The 19,017-nt window shown below is 31.1% G+C and overlaps 2 protein-coding genes and 1 pseudogene across 2 annotated transcripts; 2 read left to right on the top strand and 1 right to left on the bottom strand.

Moving 5' to 3' along the window:
- Window positions 1-313: 313 nt before the first annotated feature.
- LOC107634210 (SSUH2-like protein) lies at window positions 314-1,267 on the top strand. The gene is made up of 4 exons (XM_016337780.3): window positions 314-506; window positions 707-766; window positions 895-941; window positions 1,036-1,267. The coding sequence occupies exons 1-4, from the start codon at window positions 381-383 to the stop codon at window positions 1,121-1,123; spliced, it is 321 nt and encodes a 106-aa protein (XP_016193266.1). The 5' UTR covers window positions 314-380; the 3' UTR covers window positions 1,124-1,267.
- Window positions 1,268-9,742: 8,475 nt separating this feature from the next.
- Window positions 9,743-12,807, top strand: LOC107632576 (pentatricopeptide repeat-containing protein At3g09040, mitochondrial pseudogene; annotated as a pseudogene).
- Window positions 12,808-17,330: 4,523 nt separating this feature from the next.
- LOC107634212 (serine-type endopeptidase inhibitor) lies at window positions 17,331-18,574 on the bottom strand. The gene is made up of 2 exons (XM_016337782.3): window positions 18,440-18,574; window positions 17,331-17,669 (listed from the first exon to the last, which is right to left on the bottom strand). The coding sequence occupies exons 1-2, from the start codon at window positions 18,489-18,491 to the stop codon at window positions 17,476-17,478; spliced, it is 246 nt and encodes an 81-aa protein (XP_016193268.1). The 5' UTR covers window positions 18,492-18,574; the 3' UTR covers window positions 17,331-17,475.
- Between the last annotated feature and the right edge of the window lie 443 nt (window positions 18,575-19,017).

Genomic DNA, 19,017 nt, shown 5'->3' on the forward strand with positions numbered 1-19,017 from the left:
AATCCCTTCTTGGAAAGGTAACTACTTTTTTACCAGAGCCAAGTTCAAATTTTATACCAGATCAATTACTGTGTTATAAGAAGGTCCAAATATTAGTCCTACATAAGGGGAAAAAACTAGAAAGAAACTGTTTCTAATCCAAATAATATTTTAATATTTTAAAATGCATAAAATAATGAAGCGCCATAAACTTTTGATAAAATAATAAAAATTAATAATAATAATAATAATAATAATAATAATAGAAAAGAAAAAAGAAGCACCACACACGTGTAGAGAGAATGAATGATGAGGAAGAGAACTACAAGTTATCCATCCATAAGAAAATAAGAGAGGAGGAAGGAGTATAGAACTACCTAGAAGAGAAAGGGAAGAGAAAAATGTCACATATCTCTGTCCACTGCTGTAACAACTTCAGCTTGGCTGGTCCCCAAGCATTCACAGCCACCAGAAGATGCATCACAACATCCTTTGCTGCTAAATCTGGAGGATTTTCACTTAATTCCGTATGCTCTCTTCTCTTAATCTGCACGCCTCGCATTCATTTAGATTATAAATTTATTTATACTAACAAATGCCCTGCTATTTAATCAAGTTCTGTCCACTTAAGCCATGTATATGATGCAGCTTCAGCGTGTCTCTCATTTCATCATTTCAAGTTTTCAACTGAATGACTAATCATCTTCCCTGCTATTTAATTTCGCAGATACTTAAAGGTTGTGAAACCTGTAGCGGAAAAGGAGCCATCGAATGCCCTGGATGTAAGGTCATACATATATACATTCCTTAAACATCCACCTTCCTTCCCTAACACATTATTCATTCCTTGCTCGATTTTTTTTTCCTTAACAAATTCGTTCAAACACTGATTATTTATTTTGGAGTATATGACAGGGGACGGGAAAGAATAAGAAGAATGGGAATATATTTGAAAGATGGAAGTAAGTTATTCTCCCTGGCATATACTTTCTCGTGTTATATTATTTTATTTTTCCTAACATCAAATAATTAGCTTCTATTGTTGATTCGTTGTAGATGTTTTGACTGTCAAGGATTCGGGCTAAAGAGTTGCCCCAGCTGCGGAAAGGGAGGGTTGACGCCGGAACAGAGAGGAGAAAGATAGAATTTGTTCGACTTATTAATGCCTATAATTCGCAGTTGCAGTGTATTGTATGTATCCCGTGATGAAAAATGCTATTGCTGTATTTTGTAGTGGAATGTATATTTTATTTCCAAATGCAATTAAGTATAAGCGATTGTGAAATAAGATTCCAAAACGGTAATACCAGCGAGAGCAAAGAAAAATAGTTAGAATTTATTTTATTTAATATTTATTAATTATTGTAATATTAATAAATATTAAATAAGATAAATTTTAGTTATTTTTATCTAAGTTTTTGTTATTAAATATTTTTTATTTTCAAAATGTTATTATTATACTAAAATTAATTATAAAAATTAATCACTAAAATTAATTGTATTTGTGTATAAATATATAATATTTAATTTATTTTTAATATATATATTATGTTTTAATTTTTACTAATAATTTATTTTAATATAGACTTAGGATTATTGAGAAGATTTAATATACATTTTCTCTTCGATATAATTTTAAAAAAAAATTGTTATGGTACTTAAAATTGTGTGTTTAATTTATCAAAAAAAAGGTAGAGCTGTCAAAATTAGTAATGACTCGTTAGCAGGGGTGTTCAAATACAAACCAATTCAAATTAAACCGTTCATCCAATTTAATTCAAACCGAAATTGATTAAAACCGCATTAATTCGGATTTGATTGGATTCTATTTTTTGCAAATCGTTGGATCAGATCGGATTTTGGATTTACTTTTCATAACCGATCCAATCCAATCCAAACTGCACAATGTGTTATAATATTATTATTTTATTATTATATTTACAATTATATTTATAATATATTCAATTTGTTATACATTTTTATATTATTCATGTATTATTATTATTTAATAAATATTTTATGTTCAAAATATTATTTATTTGTTTATTTTAACTAACCTATAATTTTATTTCTATTGTTATGTTATCGTTGGCTTTTTAAGATATTGTTGAGACTTGTTACGTTATTGTTAATTATTTAAAATTTGATGTTGAGACTCGTTATATGTATTAATTTTTTTAATTTACAAAACCGCAAATCCAATCCAATTCAAACCACTTGAAATTAGATCGGATCGGATCGGTTTTTTTTTTTTAAATATTATCCAATCCAAACCACACCGCAAGTAAATTAGTATTCGGATCGGATGAGTTTTTAACTCAAAACCGATCCAAACCGCACCGCAAACACTCCTACTCATTAGTCAGCTTAGAAAATCGGTTAATTTAGCTCAATTTGTATAATTCTCGAGTTAAATGAGTTCGAATTTTTTCTTTTTATTTTTTTATTTTTAGGTATATAAAATCTTTTTTCATATACAAAAGCTCTCTTTTTTGTTAACTAGTGTTTTAAACTTATATATAAATTATAAATTTTGATCACATTCAAAAAATAAGTGTAATATTTCAAATTAATTTTCAGATATTTTTAGTTGGATATTTTAACGTTTGATAAATTTTTATTACTAAACTGATTCTAACTTTTTTATTTCTTTAAACCAATTAATAATGTTTTATATTCTATTAAAATATTTAGACAAATCAAATTTATTATCATTTAATAAAAATATGAAATTTAAAAAAAATTGAAATGAAAATGTTTAAAGACTAATCGTCTTTATTAATATTAATCAATATTTCTAGCATTATCTTATTTTTATACTATTAACACTTAAAATTTAATATTTATTAGTATTTAACATGTAAAATATTGACCAAGTATTGATTAAAAAAATTTGTTGGTCATGTGAGATTCTTCAATTTAAATTTCTTGTATCGATACTTTTAATGTAAATGAGTTGGGACTAATTCATTTATGAAATAAAATTTTTGAGTAATTTAGAATAGAGTTAACTATTAATTTGGTATTTAAAAATTTCAGTCGCTCATTAAAAAAAGCTTTTAAAAAATGTTATCGACAAAATAGTTCTAAAATGATTTGAAAATATGATAAAAATAATCAATAAATATTATATATATTTTTTATGAGTAAAAAAAACTTTCATATTTAGCAAACGGCTTATTCATTAGATCTAATTTTTGTGGTAATATTTGAATAAATATTTAAAAATTTTACAAAAAATTCGGAGTAAAATTTGATCTCTAAATTTTTCTTTTTATTTTTCAAAAAAAATGTGCTCATTCACAATAATTTTTTTTAAAAAAAAAATTCACTTGACAAAAAATTATCAAATTTTAAGGATGAAAATATCTTATTTTTCTAATAATGATTGCAAAAATTTATATCATAATTTGATCTCTAAATTCGTTTTTTAGAATATATATTTAATATTTAATTCTTTTTGTCGTGTTTTTAATTCTTTCAAGAACTTATTTGTCATTAGTATCTTTTGAGATTTGTTTTGTCAATGATATGAACTTTCAAATACCATTTAATTTTAATAGTTTACCCTTTAGAATTAATCATAATTATTAGACTTAGATCGATCCGGTCAATTCGACCGAAAATTCGATCATATGATCGGATTGAACTACCCAATAGACCATTTTGCATCAAACCCAAGGCTGCGTTTGGTTCATTTCTCTCCAAGATTGAGACATAGACACAAAGACATGAACACCAAGGCACGTGCATTATACATAAATATAATTATATTTAGCAATTGTTATAGACATAACACAAATTATATTAAAAAGACTATTTTATCCTGGTCAATCTTTTGTCTTCATTGTCTTAATTCCTTTCGTCTTTTTTGCACCAAATTATTTTTTTCAAAAAAAAAGTTAAAAAAATTACAAAATCATAGCCTAATATAAATTCATCCAACAAACAATATTTCATTCACACACGTATATATAACATTTCTGGAAGAAAAAATAAAAAATAAAAAAAAAAGATGAACAAAAAAGAAAAAAGAGCATATCTACAAGATGCAGCACATTATCGACAGTATCACAAGTCAGAAGTGACAAATGAAAATAGAGTTGACGACAGAGTCACTAGCAACGTCGTTATTGGCATGGTAGAGGGAGAAAAGGCACAACAAAGAGTGAAAAAATGAGAGGACGAAGAGAGGACTAAGGAGAATGCAATACCGGTACTGGCGGCGATAATGGAAGCGGTGATGGAAGGAGAGTCAGAGGACAATGTTAGAGAGAGAGGGAGGAGGGAGGTGGGAAAAAAGAGGAAGAAGGAGCAAACAAAGGAGATAAAGAGGGGCTAGGGTTAAGATAAAACAAGTATTTTAAAAAATTGAGGATAAAAGTGTAAATATTTGTGTCTCATACATTGTATCTTAGTGTCTCAACTTTTAGGAAAGACGCTAAATGCGTATTTGTGCATCAGTGTATCCATCAAAATCTGTGTCTTATGAAATAGTAAACATGTACCATCATGTCTATGTCTCAGTATTCATGTCTCTCTAACCGAAAACAGCCTGATAGAACTCGAACTGACCCATCCAATTTTAATAAAAAATGGTGACGCGACCGGTTAAAAAAACCGGATCAGACTAGGCTAATTTTTTTTAAATTCGAACAAGTTGTTTCTAAATATTGCAAATTCTTAACACACTCATCTCTCTCTCTCCTCTTATCAGCGGATCAACCTCTCTTGGTCTCTGAGATAGTGTTTGAAAGAAAATAGAAATTAAGAAACAGAGATTAAATTAAGTTTAAATTGTGTTTAGTGTAAAGTATATATGACTGAATTATGTCTCAATATCTTATATCTTATTTAGTTTAAAATAAAAATAGAGACTTAAATAAATGAGATTACCATAATACCCTTCCTAATAAAATCCTATCCTTCTCCTTTTTTCTTCCCCTTTTTCGATCCATCTCATAGTTATCTCTCTCTATCAAGATTCTAAAAATTGAAGTAGTCATTAAACTGCTCTAGCTACTAGTTTATTGATTTATTGGTTCAACCAGTCCAACCATAATTCAACCGAAATAATCTTTTATAATAAAATAATAAATAAAATATAAATAAACACACCAAAATATAGTTATATTCTAATATAAGTTTCAAAATATCATCCAATTAATACTACTACATTCATATCTAAAATTATTAGCAAGAACAATCTCAATAGCAAAAAACACAATAACAATAATTTAATGAATTAAGAAGAACAAGATTCGAATAAAAAATCTAACAACCTAATAACAAAAAAAACTCTCAATATCAAAATCTCAAGAATCATAATAACAATTTAAAAAATTAATAATTTAATAATTAAAAAAATAGCAACCCAATAATCTCAAAAACAATAATAGGTATACAACAACAATTTATCAAATAAATAACAACAAAACCTGAATAGAAAAATTCAACAAATTAAATTATAACAACTTAACAATTTAGTAAATTAACACAACAGCAGTCCAATAGTTTAGCAAATTACCAACTTAACAAGTTCAAGAATAAAAAATCACAAACAAAAATATTAAAGACAACAGAGCAACGACATAACAGAAGTAAAAGGATGAAGCATATGAATCCATTTCTAAATTGAAGCAGTTATATGATGAAGGTATAGACATAGGATTCCTGGAGAAGAGGTGGTTGGACCATCGCAGAACTAGAGAAGAGGTAATTGGACCGTCGCGGAACTGAAGCTACGGCCCGCAGCGGAACTGGAACATAGGAGGGTGTAGCACAGCAGAACTGGAGCAGAGGAGGGCTGGAGCGCGATGGAACAAAACCGACGCCGCGAAATAATGGCTGCGCAACGGAAAAATGACACGAGATGAGTTGCAGTGGGATGACGGCTTCGAGCATATGTAATTCGACGCAACGACAAAGACGACGCTAAAGCAGTGGGGCGACGGCTAGACTAGGGGTATACATGTCCCGGCCCTGAATATTTTAGGGGCTAGTTTGATGTGATTTCACCGGGTCTAAGGTCGGATACGGGTCTCAAAAATAAACCCGGTCATTATTTAGAGTCGAATCTGGGTCAAGGTAAACCCGGCTTCACCCGAGCCATGTGCATCCTAAGGGAACTAAAAAAGGTATATATGTTTTAAATTAATTCTAATATTATGTTATATTAATTATAAGCTTATTGTTTTATTTTTAATTACACTTGTTGAATCAGAAAATAGATCAAAGAAGTATCAAATTAGAATTTATAGACAAATTCAAGTTCAAATATTGATATCAACTTCTCGGTAACAAGTTTCCTCTTTATAAATAAGTGCATCATAAATCAGTTTCTTTATAAATAAGCGGTTATGGCATTTGCCCAAACCATTTTTCTTGCCGGTTCGCAGTTCAACGTGCCGTGTCGTGCGTTCTCTCTCTGTCGCGCTCTCTTGAGTTACAGCTCCCTGCCGTGCTGCCTTGTTTGGGTGCCCTTGTGCCGTGCTCTCTCTCTCTCTCTCTCTCTCTCTCTCTCTCTCTCTCTCTCTCTCTCTCTCTCTCTCTCTCTCTCTAGTTTCGCACCGTGCCATGTCGTCTCTGTTCAAGCAATGTTGCCGTATTCGGGTCCGTAGTGTTGCCTCCTTTCCGTTGGTTTCGAGCTGAGTCACCGTCAATCGTGGTAGCTGGTGAGTCCTCGCATTCCCCTACTCTATCTTTCACTTTTTTTTCTGTTTTTCCTGTCCTTATCAATTTTGTTGTTATAAATCATGACTGAACCATCTTTTATTATTGTATCGAGTTAAATTTATTATTGTATTGAGTTGAATTTATTGCTGTATTGAGTTAAATTTATTGTTGTTGTTGAGTTCAATTTGTTGTTATATATCATCCTTTGAGCTATATTTTTTGTTGTTGAAAATTATCATTAAGTGAATTTGTTGTTGAACTACATTTTTTGTTGCTAAAAATTACTAGTGAGTTGAATTTGTTACTGAAAATCATTACTGAGATAAATTTATTTCTGTAAAAATAAATAATTGAGTAAACTACCATTTGTACCCACAAAAGTTGAAAACGCTGACATATCTACCCATAGAAAAAGGAAATTATCATTTGTACCCATGAAATATGGGTTCCGCACAACAAAATTATCCAAACACTAAAAAATTACCTAAAATCCCTAAATTACCCTTATCTTCACCACTACACCACCTCCTTCACCTAATCACCTTTCTAACCCTAACTCTCTTCACCCTGCCACCACCCCTCTTTCCCTTTCTAATCTCAAATTCCACCACCACCCCCTTCATCCACCACCACCCCTCAAGCTCTTCACTCAATGGTGGCTCCCGCTATCCCCCGAAACCGTCACCAGAACCCTCGCCCTTGTTCACGGATTTACCGGCGAATCCAGGTGGTTCCTCCAGCTCACCGCCATCTACTTCGCCAAGGCTGGATTCGCCACCTGCACCATTGACCATCAGGGCCACGGCTTCTCCGATGGCCTCATCGCCCACATCCCTGACATCAACCCCGTCGTCGACGACTGCATCGCCTTCTTCGACGAATTCTACTCTCGCTTCGATCATTCTCTTCCTTCCTTCCTCTACTCTGAATCTCTCGATGGTGCAATCGCGCTATTAATCACTCTCCACTGCCGCGACTCGCCGGAAAATGTTTCATCCGCGAACCGAGTGTGAGCTCTGATTATGGTGTCCTCCTCTTCGGGGGTGAAGGCCTGATGCTCCACTTGCGGGGAGACACCATCGGAGCCTGCAAAAAATGGATTGGTTCATGAACCTGTAATGAAGAACAAAGCAAAAGGAAATCAGGGGAGAGGTAGATATAACAACGGCAGGGATCAGGCAACGACGGTGGTGGTTCTACGACGCAGAAAGATGTGAAGAGGGTTGGCTATGGCGGCGATAAGGTAGCGTGAAGAGGAGGGTCTCTGACGCAGTAGGCTCTGGTTCGAGGCCGATGGTGATGGTGGCGAGGAGAAGCTGGCACGGTACTCCTGGGCTCAGCGTAGGTCTGCGACGTTGCTGGCGGAGAAGGGGGTGAACAATGATGAGGAGGGTGATACGGTGGTATGTGGTTGATGTTGGAATTGGGTGGCTGAAAAAAATATGAGAGAGAGAGAGAGAGAGAGGGGAAGGAGGAGATGATAGTGGTGCAGAGAATGGTAGTTTAGGAATTTTATTTAATTTTTTAGGATTTGGATAATTTTGCTTGCAAAAACTATTTTTTATGGGTACAAATGATAATTTCCTTTTTCTATGGGTAGATATATCAGCGTTTTCAACTTTCGTGGGTACAAATGGTAGTTTACTCTAAATAATTTATGTGTAGAAACTCATAGTCTTAGTCTTTGTCTTTAATTGTTATAATAAGAGTTGATTTAACATTGAGTAAAAAGTAATATTGGATTACTGGTATAATGGTATTTGATGGATTTATTTATAAATTAGTTGAACTTACATTTTTCAATAGTTTGTTAATTATTAATTCACTAATTGTGTTATATTTTGTTCTTTTATTTATTTAAATTAAAAAAATATTTTGTATTAGTGAATAATTTATTATTTATATTTACATAATTAATTATGTGATTTATATATGTTTATAAATTGATACTTGATTATTATTATTGTGTATGTGAAGGCATGCTCTTAAATTTTTAATTTTAAGTTTATTTTTAATAATCTTATATTTATATTTAATTATGACCGATTAACCGATTCAACATGTGATCCAATAATTAAACTAATGACCTAATAACTCAATCGTATGACCGGATCAATTATCAGTTTGGATCTGAATTTTTTATAACTATGCCATTAACTTATATATGCATGGTAACTTTTTTAGTGGCTAAGTCTTCCAAAACTAATAGTGGCTGGGTGTTGACCATCCAACCCAAGCTTGACATTTGGTATGGGTGTTTGCAAAGATAATCTTTTAAACTCGCATCAATAGTTAGATTATGATAATGTGCGATAAATTTTAGTGAGTTACTATGATAATATCATGTGAGATGTAATTGGGTTCACACAAAAAAAATGATTATTCAAAATTTGTGGGAAAAACAAATGGATTTTTGATGAATGCCATACCAAAAAATACGTTGGACTTCATTTGTAATCCAGTATTAAAACAACATATTTTCTTTTTTTTATGTTACTGAAGAATAAGCATTTAGCAAGGCTTAATCAAATCCAAGCACATGCTGCTCACCTGACCATCATCTTCTTTGCAAAAACAAAAACACCATTGCAACGTCGTTTTGCTAGCAAAGGCAGCTCCATAGCATTGCCACCGCATCCTGCGCCTTATAAAATTTATCTCATTTTTTTTAAATTAAGACTTAAAAGTAAGACTCAAATCTAAAATTTTTAGATAAAAATAAAAAAATTATATCATTTAAACTATAGTTCATTAATAAAAACTTACATCACATTATTATAACATAACTGTTGATTAGAAAACTGAGTAAAAATTTTCTTTTAAATATTCATGTCAAATGTCAATCTCCGATTAGATGGTCAATACGGCCATGAGAGATTTAGCCACGAGAGAACTCACCTATATACATAGGATTAGTGACCACATATGAGTACCACAGTACCCCTACCACCCATCGTCCAAATATGTCAAAATTCAGGGATGCAAGTACAAAGATGGTGGTGAGTATTGGATGTAGTCCCGTAGCCAGCAGGTTGAAGTTGGAAGTATAGACAGATAGCATTAACAAGGTAGTTTTGTTTGTTTGTCAATGAGCCTTGCAGTTGCACCTCAAGTCCAAGGTTTCTTATTCTTAAGACCTTATTCACTCACCATTCAGCACTGCCCTTCCCCTTCTCCTCCTTCCATCTCACAAGTCTACGACGACCTTCTCCGCATTTGCTTCCGCTTACAACAAACTAAAACTAATCCCCATCACCATCACGACTACCATGTGTTCGACAATATTCCCAACCACCGAGACGGGGAAATGGCCAAAGTTGTTCATGCACACGCCATCAAACACGACATTTCCTCTGATGGCTTCCTCGCAAGTGCCACCATCGATCTCTACGCCGCTGCCAGCAATGTCCCTTTCGCTCAGAGGTTCTTCCACCAGCTCCATCCCCGTCAGAGACATTTATCCGTTTATAATTCCATCATTTCCATGTACTCAAGGCAGGAGTTATTCCAAAATGCACTCCGGTGTTTCGTTTCTATGATGCGTTTCAGTCAGTTGTCTGACCAATTCACGCACGCTATAGCTCTATCTGTTTGTTCAAAGCTCAAGAACGTTGAATTCGGCACGCTGCTTCACTCCTACGTGATCAAGGCAGGTTTTGAGTCCAATCCGTTCTGCCAGGGTGCTCTTATCGATCTCTATGCTAAATGTGGCTTTCTCCGCCATGCTAGCGCCATATTTGACGCTGCAGTCCACTTGGACACTGTTTCTTGCACGGCTTTGATTTCTGGTTATGTTCGAGCAGGGATGCCGCAGGACGCCCTCCAGGTGTTTGACAAAATACAGACAGCTGGCTGCTCTCCTGACCAGGTGGTTTTTGTGACTGTTCTCAATGCTCTTGTGAATTTAGGTAAGCTGGATGATGCCTGTAAATTGTTTCGAGACATGCACACTAGCAATGTTGTGGCATGGAATGCGATGATCTCTGGTCATGCTAAGAGGGGCCATCATAAGGAGGCCATTGAGTTTTTTCTCGAAATGAGGAAGTGTGGTATAAAGTCCTCAAGGTCCACACTGGTAAGTGTTCTTAGTGCGATTGCCGGCTTAGCTGCGTTGGATTATGGGTTACTAGTCCATGGAGAGGCTATCAAACAAGGTTTGGATTCTAGTATATATGTGGGAAGTTCTTTGATCAGTATGTATGGAAAGTACAAAATGTTAGATGCTGCAAAGCAAGTATTTGATGTCATGTCTGAGAAAAATATGGTCACTTGGAATGCCATGCTGGGAGTTTATGCACAGAATGGTTATTCCAGTCATGTAATGGAGCTATTCCTTGATATGACACGACGTACCATCGAACCAGATGAATTTACCTTCACTAGCATTTTGAGTTCGTGTGCTTGTTTTGAAAGCTTAGAAATTGGTCGTCAGGTGCATTTAGTTGTTATCAAGAGAAGTTTTGCAAACAATTTATTTGTGAGCAATGCATTGGTAGATATGTATGCCAAGGCTGGGGCTTTGAAGGAAGCTAGGAAACAGTTTGAGCGCATGAAAACCCGAGATAACATTTCTTGGAATGCCATTATTGTTGGATACGTGCAGGAAGAAGAGGAAATCGATGCTTTCAAACTGTTCAATAGAATGAGGTTACATGGCACAGTACCTAACGAGGTAGCTTTGGCAAGCATACTTAGCGCTTGTGGAAATGTTAAGTTATTAGAAGCAGGATTGCAGTTCCATTGCCTGGCAGTTAAGTTGGGATTAGAAACAAACCTTTTTGTTGGAAGTTCTCTTATTGACATGTATTCTAAATGCTGGTCCATTGAAGATGCATGAAAAATCTATTCTAGCATGCCTGAATGGAGTGTGGTATCCATGAATGCTCTAATTTCAGGATATACTTTGAAAAATATAAAAGAAGCTATTAATCTTCTTAGTGAGATGCTGGCATTGGGGCTCAAGCCATCGGAAATTACATTTGCAAGCCTGATAGATGCTTGTAAGGGTTCTCAGGTAACTCTAGGGTTGCAAATCCACTGTGCTATAGTTAAGAGGGGTCTTTTATGTGGTAATGAGTTCTTAGGTACCTTTTTGTTGGGCATGTATATGGACTCACAAAGGATTGCAGATGCCAACTTACTTTTCTCAGAGTTTTCGAACCTTAAAAGCATTGTTATGTGGACTGCTTTAATTTCTGGGTATACTCAAAATGATTGCTGTTACGAGGCCATAAATTCATACCGAGAAATGCGGGACAACAGTATCTTCCTTGACCAAGCAACATTTGTTTCAGTTCTTCAAGCTTGTGCTCTCTTATCGGCATTGCAAGATGGGAAAGAGATACATTCTCTAATATTCCATACTGGTTTTGACTTGGATGAGTTAACCAGCAGTGCACTCATAGACATGTATGCTAAATGTGGGGATGTAAAAAGTGCTGTGCAAGTTTTTGAAGAAATGGGTATTAAAAAAGATGTGATTTCTTAGAACTCAATGATAGTTGGATTTGCAAAAAATGGTCATGCAGAAAGCGCTCTGAAGGTCTTCAATGAGATGGCTCACTCATGTGTTACACCAGATGATGTCACATTCCTTGGAGTGCTCACTGCTCGCAGCCATGCAAGGTGGGTTTCCGAGGGCTGTCAAGTTTTTTATCTCATGGTGAACTGTTATGGCATTGAACCCAGGGCTGATCACTATGCTTGCATTGTGGATCTTCTTGGTTGCTGGGGTAATCTCAAAGAAGCTGAAGAGTTCATCGACAAATTAAATGTCGAATCGAATGCTATGATTTGGGCCAATTTATTGGGAGCTTGCCGAATTCATGGTGATGACATAAGGGGAGAGCGAGCAGCTAAGAACTTTATTAAGTTAAAACCTGACAATTCTTCCCCATATGTATTGCTTTCTAACATGTATGCTACATCAAGACATTAGAATGAAGCTAGATCTTTGAGGCGAACTATGATACAGAAAGAAATCCAAAAGATGTCTGATGTAGTTGGATTGTTATAGGACAAAAGACAAATTCATTTATTGCAGGTGATATATTACATCCTAATTATGCTGAAATTTCACATTCTTTAAAGCATTTGACAGCACTTATGAGAGACAACAGATTTTAAAATGATAGAATTTTGCTTGTTGGTTAAATTTAATTTTTCACAGTAATAGAAAATTAAGCAATCAACTCAGATTTGCATTCTGACAAAGAACAAAATCGAACATATATTCCATTGTTACTGCTTTCTAGCAAATGGAAAGTATTATATTATTATTTGCATTACTTATAAACTGTTTGTTGTTAATTTACTATGCATATTCATGTGTTTGAATATAAATTTCTGGTTAGAACTTAAAAAATAAAAAGTAAACCCTCACGTTACCTGGATCAAGCTCTTCTAATTTTATTCCTATCTATATATTTCTTGACTTAAGATGGTCAACTTTTGTGCAGTGCTACCTGGATCAAGCTCTTCTAATTTTGTTCCTATCTATATATTTCTTGACTTAAGATGGTCAACTTTTGTGCAGTGCTGTTTGCTTATCATTTGTCATGTTACGATGGTTTTTTCTAATCTCTAATTAAAATATTAAATTATGATATATATATATATATCAGTTTTATTATGTATCAGTTTTATTAATAAAGTGAAAATTAATTTCTTTTATTAATCCAGGTGTCTTAAATATATTAATGAGTAAATTTATTGACATGTAAGAAGGGGACAGATTAAAACATCCATTATGAAGTCTAATAATAATAAACATTTTTTTTTTGGTTGCTTTGAATCTGAATTTTGAGTTAGTCAAAACTCAAAACTATATTGCGTCTCACAGTAGCCAACAAGGGATATCGTTTGACTTATTGTGGTTGAGTAGCAAACAACTTTTATTTTTCCTTTGATTTCCTGGACTTTTTTCAAATAAAAAATCAAAAGAAAGATGTAACTTTAGTGTACTAACATATTTACTTAATCGTTGGTTATTTTCAAATTGGATTTTATATTTGAATTTTACAAATTTTCTATATTTTAAAATTTATTAAACATCTTAAATAGACACTAATTTATATATATAATATTATTTTTATTAAATTAGAGTAAATTTTTTTACTGCATTTGATTCGAGTATAAAATGAGATTCTATAGTACTCTATGTTTAGGTTTTTTATTTTTATTTTATGTGTTTGAACTTTGAACTTTGATCAGAAAATAAAAAAAAAAAAAGAAAAAGAAAAAGAAAACATAAAAGGACAGATACTTTTGTTTATAAAGTTTGCTAACACTTCAAACATACTCAGCACAAATTAAAATTGTATGTTATCTCTAAACCAGCTCCAATGGTTTAAAGAAGCTTGACTTGATACATACTCTGCAGTGTGCATGACTGCATTATTCACCTTATTACAGCAAAATTAAAAGAGTGCGAGTAGACATATATATTATATATTAGGAATTAATTAGCAGTGCAAATGGTAGATCCATCAGAGTTGTAAAGGGTACAGCCGCGAGGTGCAAGGCAGCAGTTACATGCTGGAGAGAGGTGCTCTTCCCCTGACGCCGACGATGGACACGTCATGTATGCTGCCTCATAGCATACCTGTTCGCACCCTTCCACTCTTTTCACTTCTCCTTCCAAAATAATCATACCTTCATCATACCATAATTCATAACACAAAGTCAGAAACTAAGATTTACATACTACCTAGCTATCAGATTTAATTAATTTCCTCATCTATATATATATATATATATATATATTATAATATTATAATTTCATGTTTTGGATAAATTAAAAAGAGAGAACGAAAACAAAAAATAATGAAAGAAAGAAGCACATGCAACACTAATTGATGAATTAAGGAGGAGATAGAAGTCGGTTGTTACCGCAGATGACCATGACAAGAAAGATCACTCCAACCTTATTGAAAGCCATGGTTGTTTTTGCAACCTTGGTGGATCTTACATCTCATATTTATACTTATACAGACACAATAATAACAATAATAATAATAATAATAATAATAATAAAAAATTTAAAGGCCATTAAAATTTATTATTTTTTATCGTTATTTTTATTAATAATTAATTCATTTTTTTTAATTTAATAATTTAATAATATATTTTTTTTGTTCATATTTTAAAATATTAATATCTAATTAATAAATAAAAATAATAAATTTTGATAATTCTGTAATATTTTTCTAATAATAATAATAGAATAAATTTTATTTTTAATTATAAAAAATTTATGCAACAATTTTAATATGAAAAATATAAGATAATATATACAATATCCACAAAAATTAGTTTACTTTAACAAAGTTATTCTAAAATATTTGATAAAATTATCAAACAAACTACATATTTAGTTAGTATTGTCAAATTAATCTAATTTTTTTTATAGCTATCGAGTTAGTTTATATTTTTTGCGATTAAATTATTAGGGCTTAAATTTTCTATGATAAAAATAATAATTTATTTATAATAATATATATACATATACATTTAATAAATAAGTTGTCTATTATTTGAGATATTTGTCAACTTTAAGAGTTGAAAAACTAGAACTAGTACCAAGTGTGGTTATGACGAAGGACCACAATCTAACTATTATAAATTAATTGTTTAGGGTTTAGAAACTGAGCATAATAATAATAATAATAATAATAATAATAATAATAATAATAATAATAATAATAATAATAATAATAATAATAATAAGATTTATTAGAATTTATTATTTTTAGTTATTATTTTTTGTCATTAATTTATTTTTTATAATCTAATAATTTAATAACATGTTTTTAGTCTATATTTTTAAATATTAATAATTAACTGATAGTCAAAAATAATATATTCTGATGATCTTGTAACATTCTTCTTTTTCTAATAATAATAATAATAATAATAATAATAATAATAATAGAATAAATTTTTATTTTTAATTATAAAAAATTTAAGCAACAATTTTAATATGAAAAATATAAGAGAATACAATATTCATAAAAAATTAATTTTTTTTAAAATTAGGAGTGAGATTCGAAATCGAAACCTCTAAGTGAGAATAAAGAGACATAATTTCTCTATAAAAAACTAGTCTACTTTAATAAAATTATTCTAAAATATTTGATAAAATTATCAAACAAACTACATATTTAGCCAGTATTGTCGAATTAATCTAATTTCTTTTATAGTTATCGAGTTAGTTTATATTTTTTTTGTGATTAAATTATTAGCGCTTAAATTTTTTATGATAAAAAATAATAATTTATTTATAATGATATTCATATATTTAATAAAGAATAATGTCATACATTCAAATTTTTTTGTCAATCAAGCTAATTAAATTGATCTAACATCAACAAAAATTATTCTCATCACTCTCACTCATTAACTCATCTAAACTTTATTATTTAACTTGGTTAGATTTAGTTGATAAATGTTGTATTTAATTTTGAGAACAAGACATGAGAATAAGACACAAATGATAGAGACATAAAAATTAGTGTTCTTATATTTTATTTGGTGATAAACTAGAACAAATTTTAAAAGTTTAATTTATTCTCATTTTTTTTCATTCAAAAAATTTGAGAAAAAATATAATAATAAAAGGTATAATTATAAAAAATTAAAAAATAAAAAATAACGTTGTGTTCTTCCTTAATGTCTCACTATCCTTGTCAGGATAGATACAAAATACACTAATTCAATATCTCCAGATACAATATTTCTATTCATGTCTCATTTACCAAACATGATTTTGTATCTTTGTATCTCTATCTCAATATTCTATCTTTATAAATAAATGTAATTAAAAAATTTGTACCTATAACATTTCTCAAAAAATATATACCCTTTTACTAACTGTCATATACATCTAAGGATGGAAAAAGGCTAACCAGTCTGTCAGAGATATGCAGTCTGACCTGTGTTTAGCTTGTCCTGGCCTAGTCTGTTATAAAAGAGGCACAGGTTCAGTTCTTTTAAAAACCTTAATATATTAATAGGCTAAGTCCAGGCTCACTAATTAGTCTTATTGGCCTGTCAGGCCTGTTTAGGCCTGGTAAAACATAATTAATATATAAATACTTTTTTATTATTATCAAAATTATGAGATATTTTAAATTTATTATATTTTATTATAAATATTTTTGTATATTTTAAATACTTTAAAAGATTAAAAATTCTTGTAAATATTAAATATGATATATTACATATAAATATTTTTATTAAAAAAATAATTTTTTAAATAATATTTTTATTTTTGTAAAAAAAAATTATCAAGTTTTTTAACAGACTTTAAACCAGGCCACAAGTCAGACCTAATACTTTATAAAGAGTTTATAATAGGCTGCAAGTCAGGTTCAGGCCAAATAACTACATGACAGTCAAGATTTATTAAGAGTAAAGTCTAGTCTGACCTGATCTGTTTTCACCCCTAACACATCCTTTGTTAGGATACTAATAATATAATATCATGAAGAATTACAAAAACTAAAAAATATTATGAATTATTTTGTATTCTAGAAAAGAGAGGTTTTTAAAGTTACAATTCCAAAGAGGTCAAACCGATCGATTTAGTCTAACTCTCACAACCATGTTATTTTATTTGACAATTATTGTTAGGTGACGATTTTGCATTATCAAACTAGAAAAAAAGGAAAGAAAAGTTGTAGAGTGATGAATTTATTTATTTAGTTTAAGGGAGACAATGAAGTCTTAGTTTGTTTGCATATGCATTCATAACATCATATGGAATTACAATTACACCTATTGAACTGTGATGAGTGTAATACATTATTACTATCTAGGTAGCTAGGGAGCAGTGCAAATGGTGGTTCCATCAACGTTGTAAAGGGTACAGCCAGTGGATGCAACGCAGCAGTTACATTTTGGAGGGAGTTGCATATCACCTGAAGAGGGGCATGTCATGTATGATGCCCCGTAACATATTTGAGGGCAGATTTTAGCATCCACACCTTTCATTTCGCCTCCCAAAAAACTTGCCCCTGCATCACCATATACCAAACAATCCAATTAGAGTTTGGCTAAATTACACTAATATTTCATGACCTTTGCTTTGATTATTACACTTGATATCTATCTTGTTTACCAAACTACAATGATCCCTCTAATTATTTGTTTTCCTAAAACTACCTTTCCTTTTTCACCCTTACCTGTGGATACAACCATCTCCGTTCTCTCTCTCTCTAAATATGATTTGATTTTGTTAGAAATATAATTATTTATGTATTCTTTTTAAGTTTTTGAGAACAATAATATAATGACATAATGTTAAATTTTTTATGACTTAAAAATTTAAAATTCGATTATTGTTGACCTCAAAAAAATAATTTTAGTATAAAACAAATAAATAAAAGTTATACAAAAAATTAAATAAATAAATAAAAACTCTTCTTTTAACAGATGTATTAACAATATAATTATTTATATATTTTTTTATTAACTTAAATATTTTTTAAAAAGTAATTTCATAACCAATTTAAATTGGAAGGAAAACTGGCGAAGGGTTCTTTTTGGTATTTCATCTCACAAAAAGGTGAATTAGGAGAGACTGGGCGCCATATGTAATAAGAATAAAGTTTAAGAGAAGTAAATCAGTAAATGTAATAATATATTTAGCAAATAAAAAAGTATGAACGAATAAAGAGAAAAATTAAAAAAACTGACTCAAATGAACTATAAACATGATCCCATACCGTAGGTTTAATTTCCTTATAGTAGATCACATATTAGACTTAGAGAGTATGATGAATACCATAGACAACGAGGAGGACTAGAAGGATGACTCTAGCATTGTTGAAAGCCATCTTTTTTGTTGCATACAATACTTGTACTTGGTGATTGATGGTGAATATATAATCTCATGTCTCATCTTCGCTCATACTTATAGTATGGAAATATATATAGTAGAGATGTAATGTGAAAAGGAACCGCGTGTTGATTCATGACTTAATCAACCAAGATTATTACTCTCATTCATGTAGTATACGACGACCCCTGTGCCGCCAAAGCCATGCCATTTAATTAACATTATTGTCAATACAGTGGTTATCAACGTCACTTTTGTTTTTCTATACATTACTTTTGCATTGAAATTTTAAACTATCAATTAGAGAATTCAAGACATTAATTTTGCATTGAAATTATATTTCCATAGCTATTTGTTTGTTACTGATTTAGTTTTGTTAATGTTGTAGATGTGAGAAGTACATGAAATTAATTTAATATAAAAAATAAAGAATTTATAAGATAAAAAATTTATTAATTTAATATGATATGACCAGTAAACATCGGTTACAAGTTATAGTTTGGAAACGTCTAATTCTTAGTCAT

The sequence above is a fragment of the Arachis ipaensis genome, chromosome B3 (genome assembly GCF_059453495.1).
Source record: "Arachis ipaensis isolate K30076 ecotype BB chromosome B3, ASM5945349v1, whole genome shotgun sequence".
In the NCBI taxonomy this organism is placed as follows: Eukaryota; Viridiplantae; Streptophyta; class Magnoliopsida; order Fabales; family Fabaceae; genus Arachis; species Arachis ipaensis.

Coding starts and splice junctions, on each gene's coding strand:
- LOC107634212 (XM_016337782.3), bottom strand. CDS start 18,491: ATGGCTTTCAACAATGCTAGAGTCATCCTTCTAGTCCTCCTCGTTGTC. Junction 17,670..18,439: donor AGTCCTCCTCGTTGTCTATG/GTATTCATCATA, acceptor ATGGTGATGCAG/GGGCAAGTTTTTTGGGAGGC.
- LOC107634210 (XM_016337780.3), top strand. CDS start 381: ATGTCACATATCTCTGTCCACTGCTGTAACAACTTCAGCTTGGCTGGT. Junction 507..706: donor GAGGATTTTCACTTAATTCC/GTATGCTCTCTT, acceptor TTAATTTCGCAG/ATACTTAAAGGTTGTGAAAC. Junction 767..894: donor TCGAATGCCCTGGATGTAAG/GTCATACATATA, acceptor AGTATATGACAG/GGGACGGGAAAGAATAAGAA.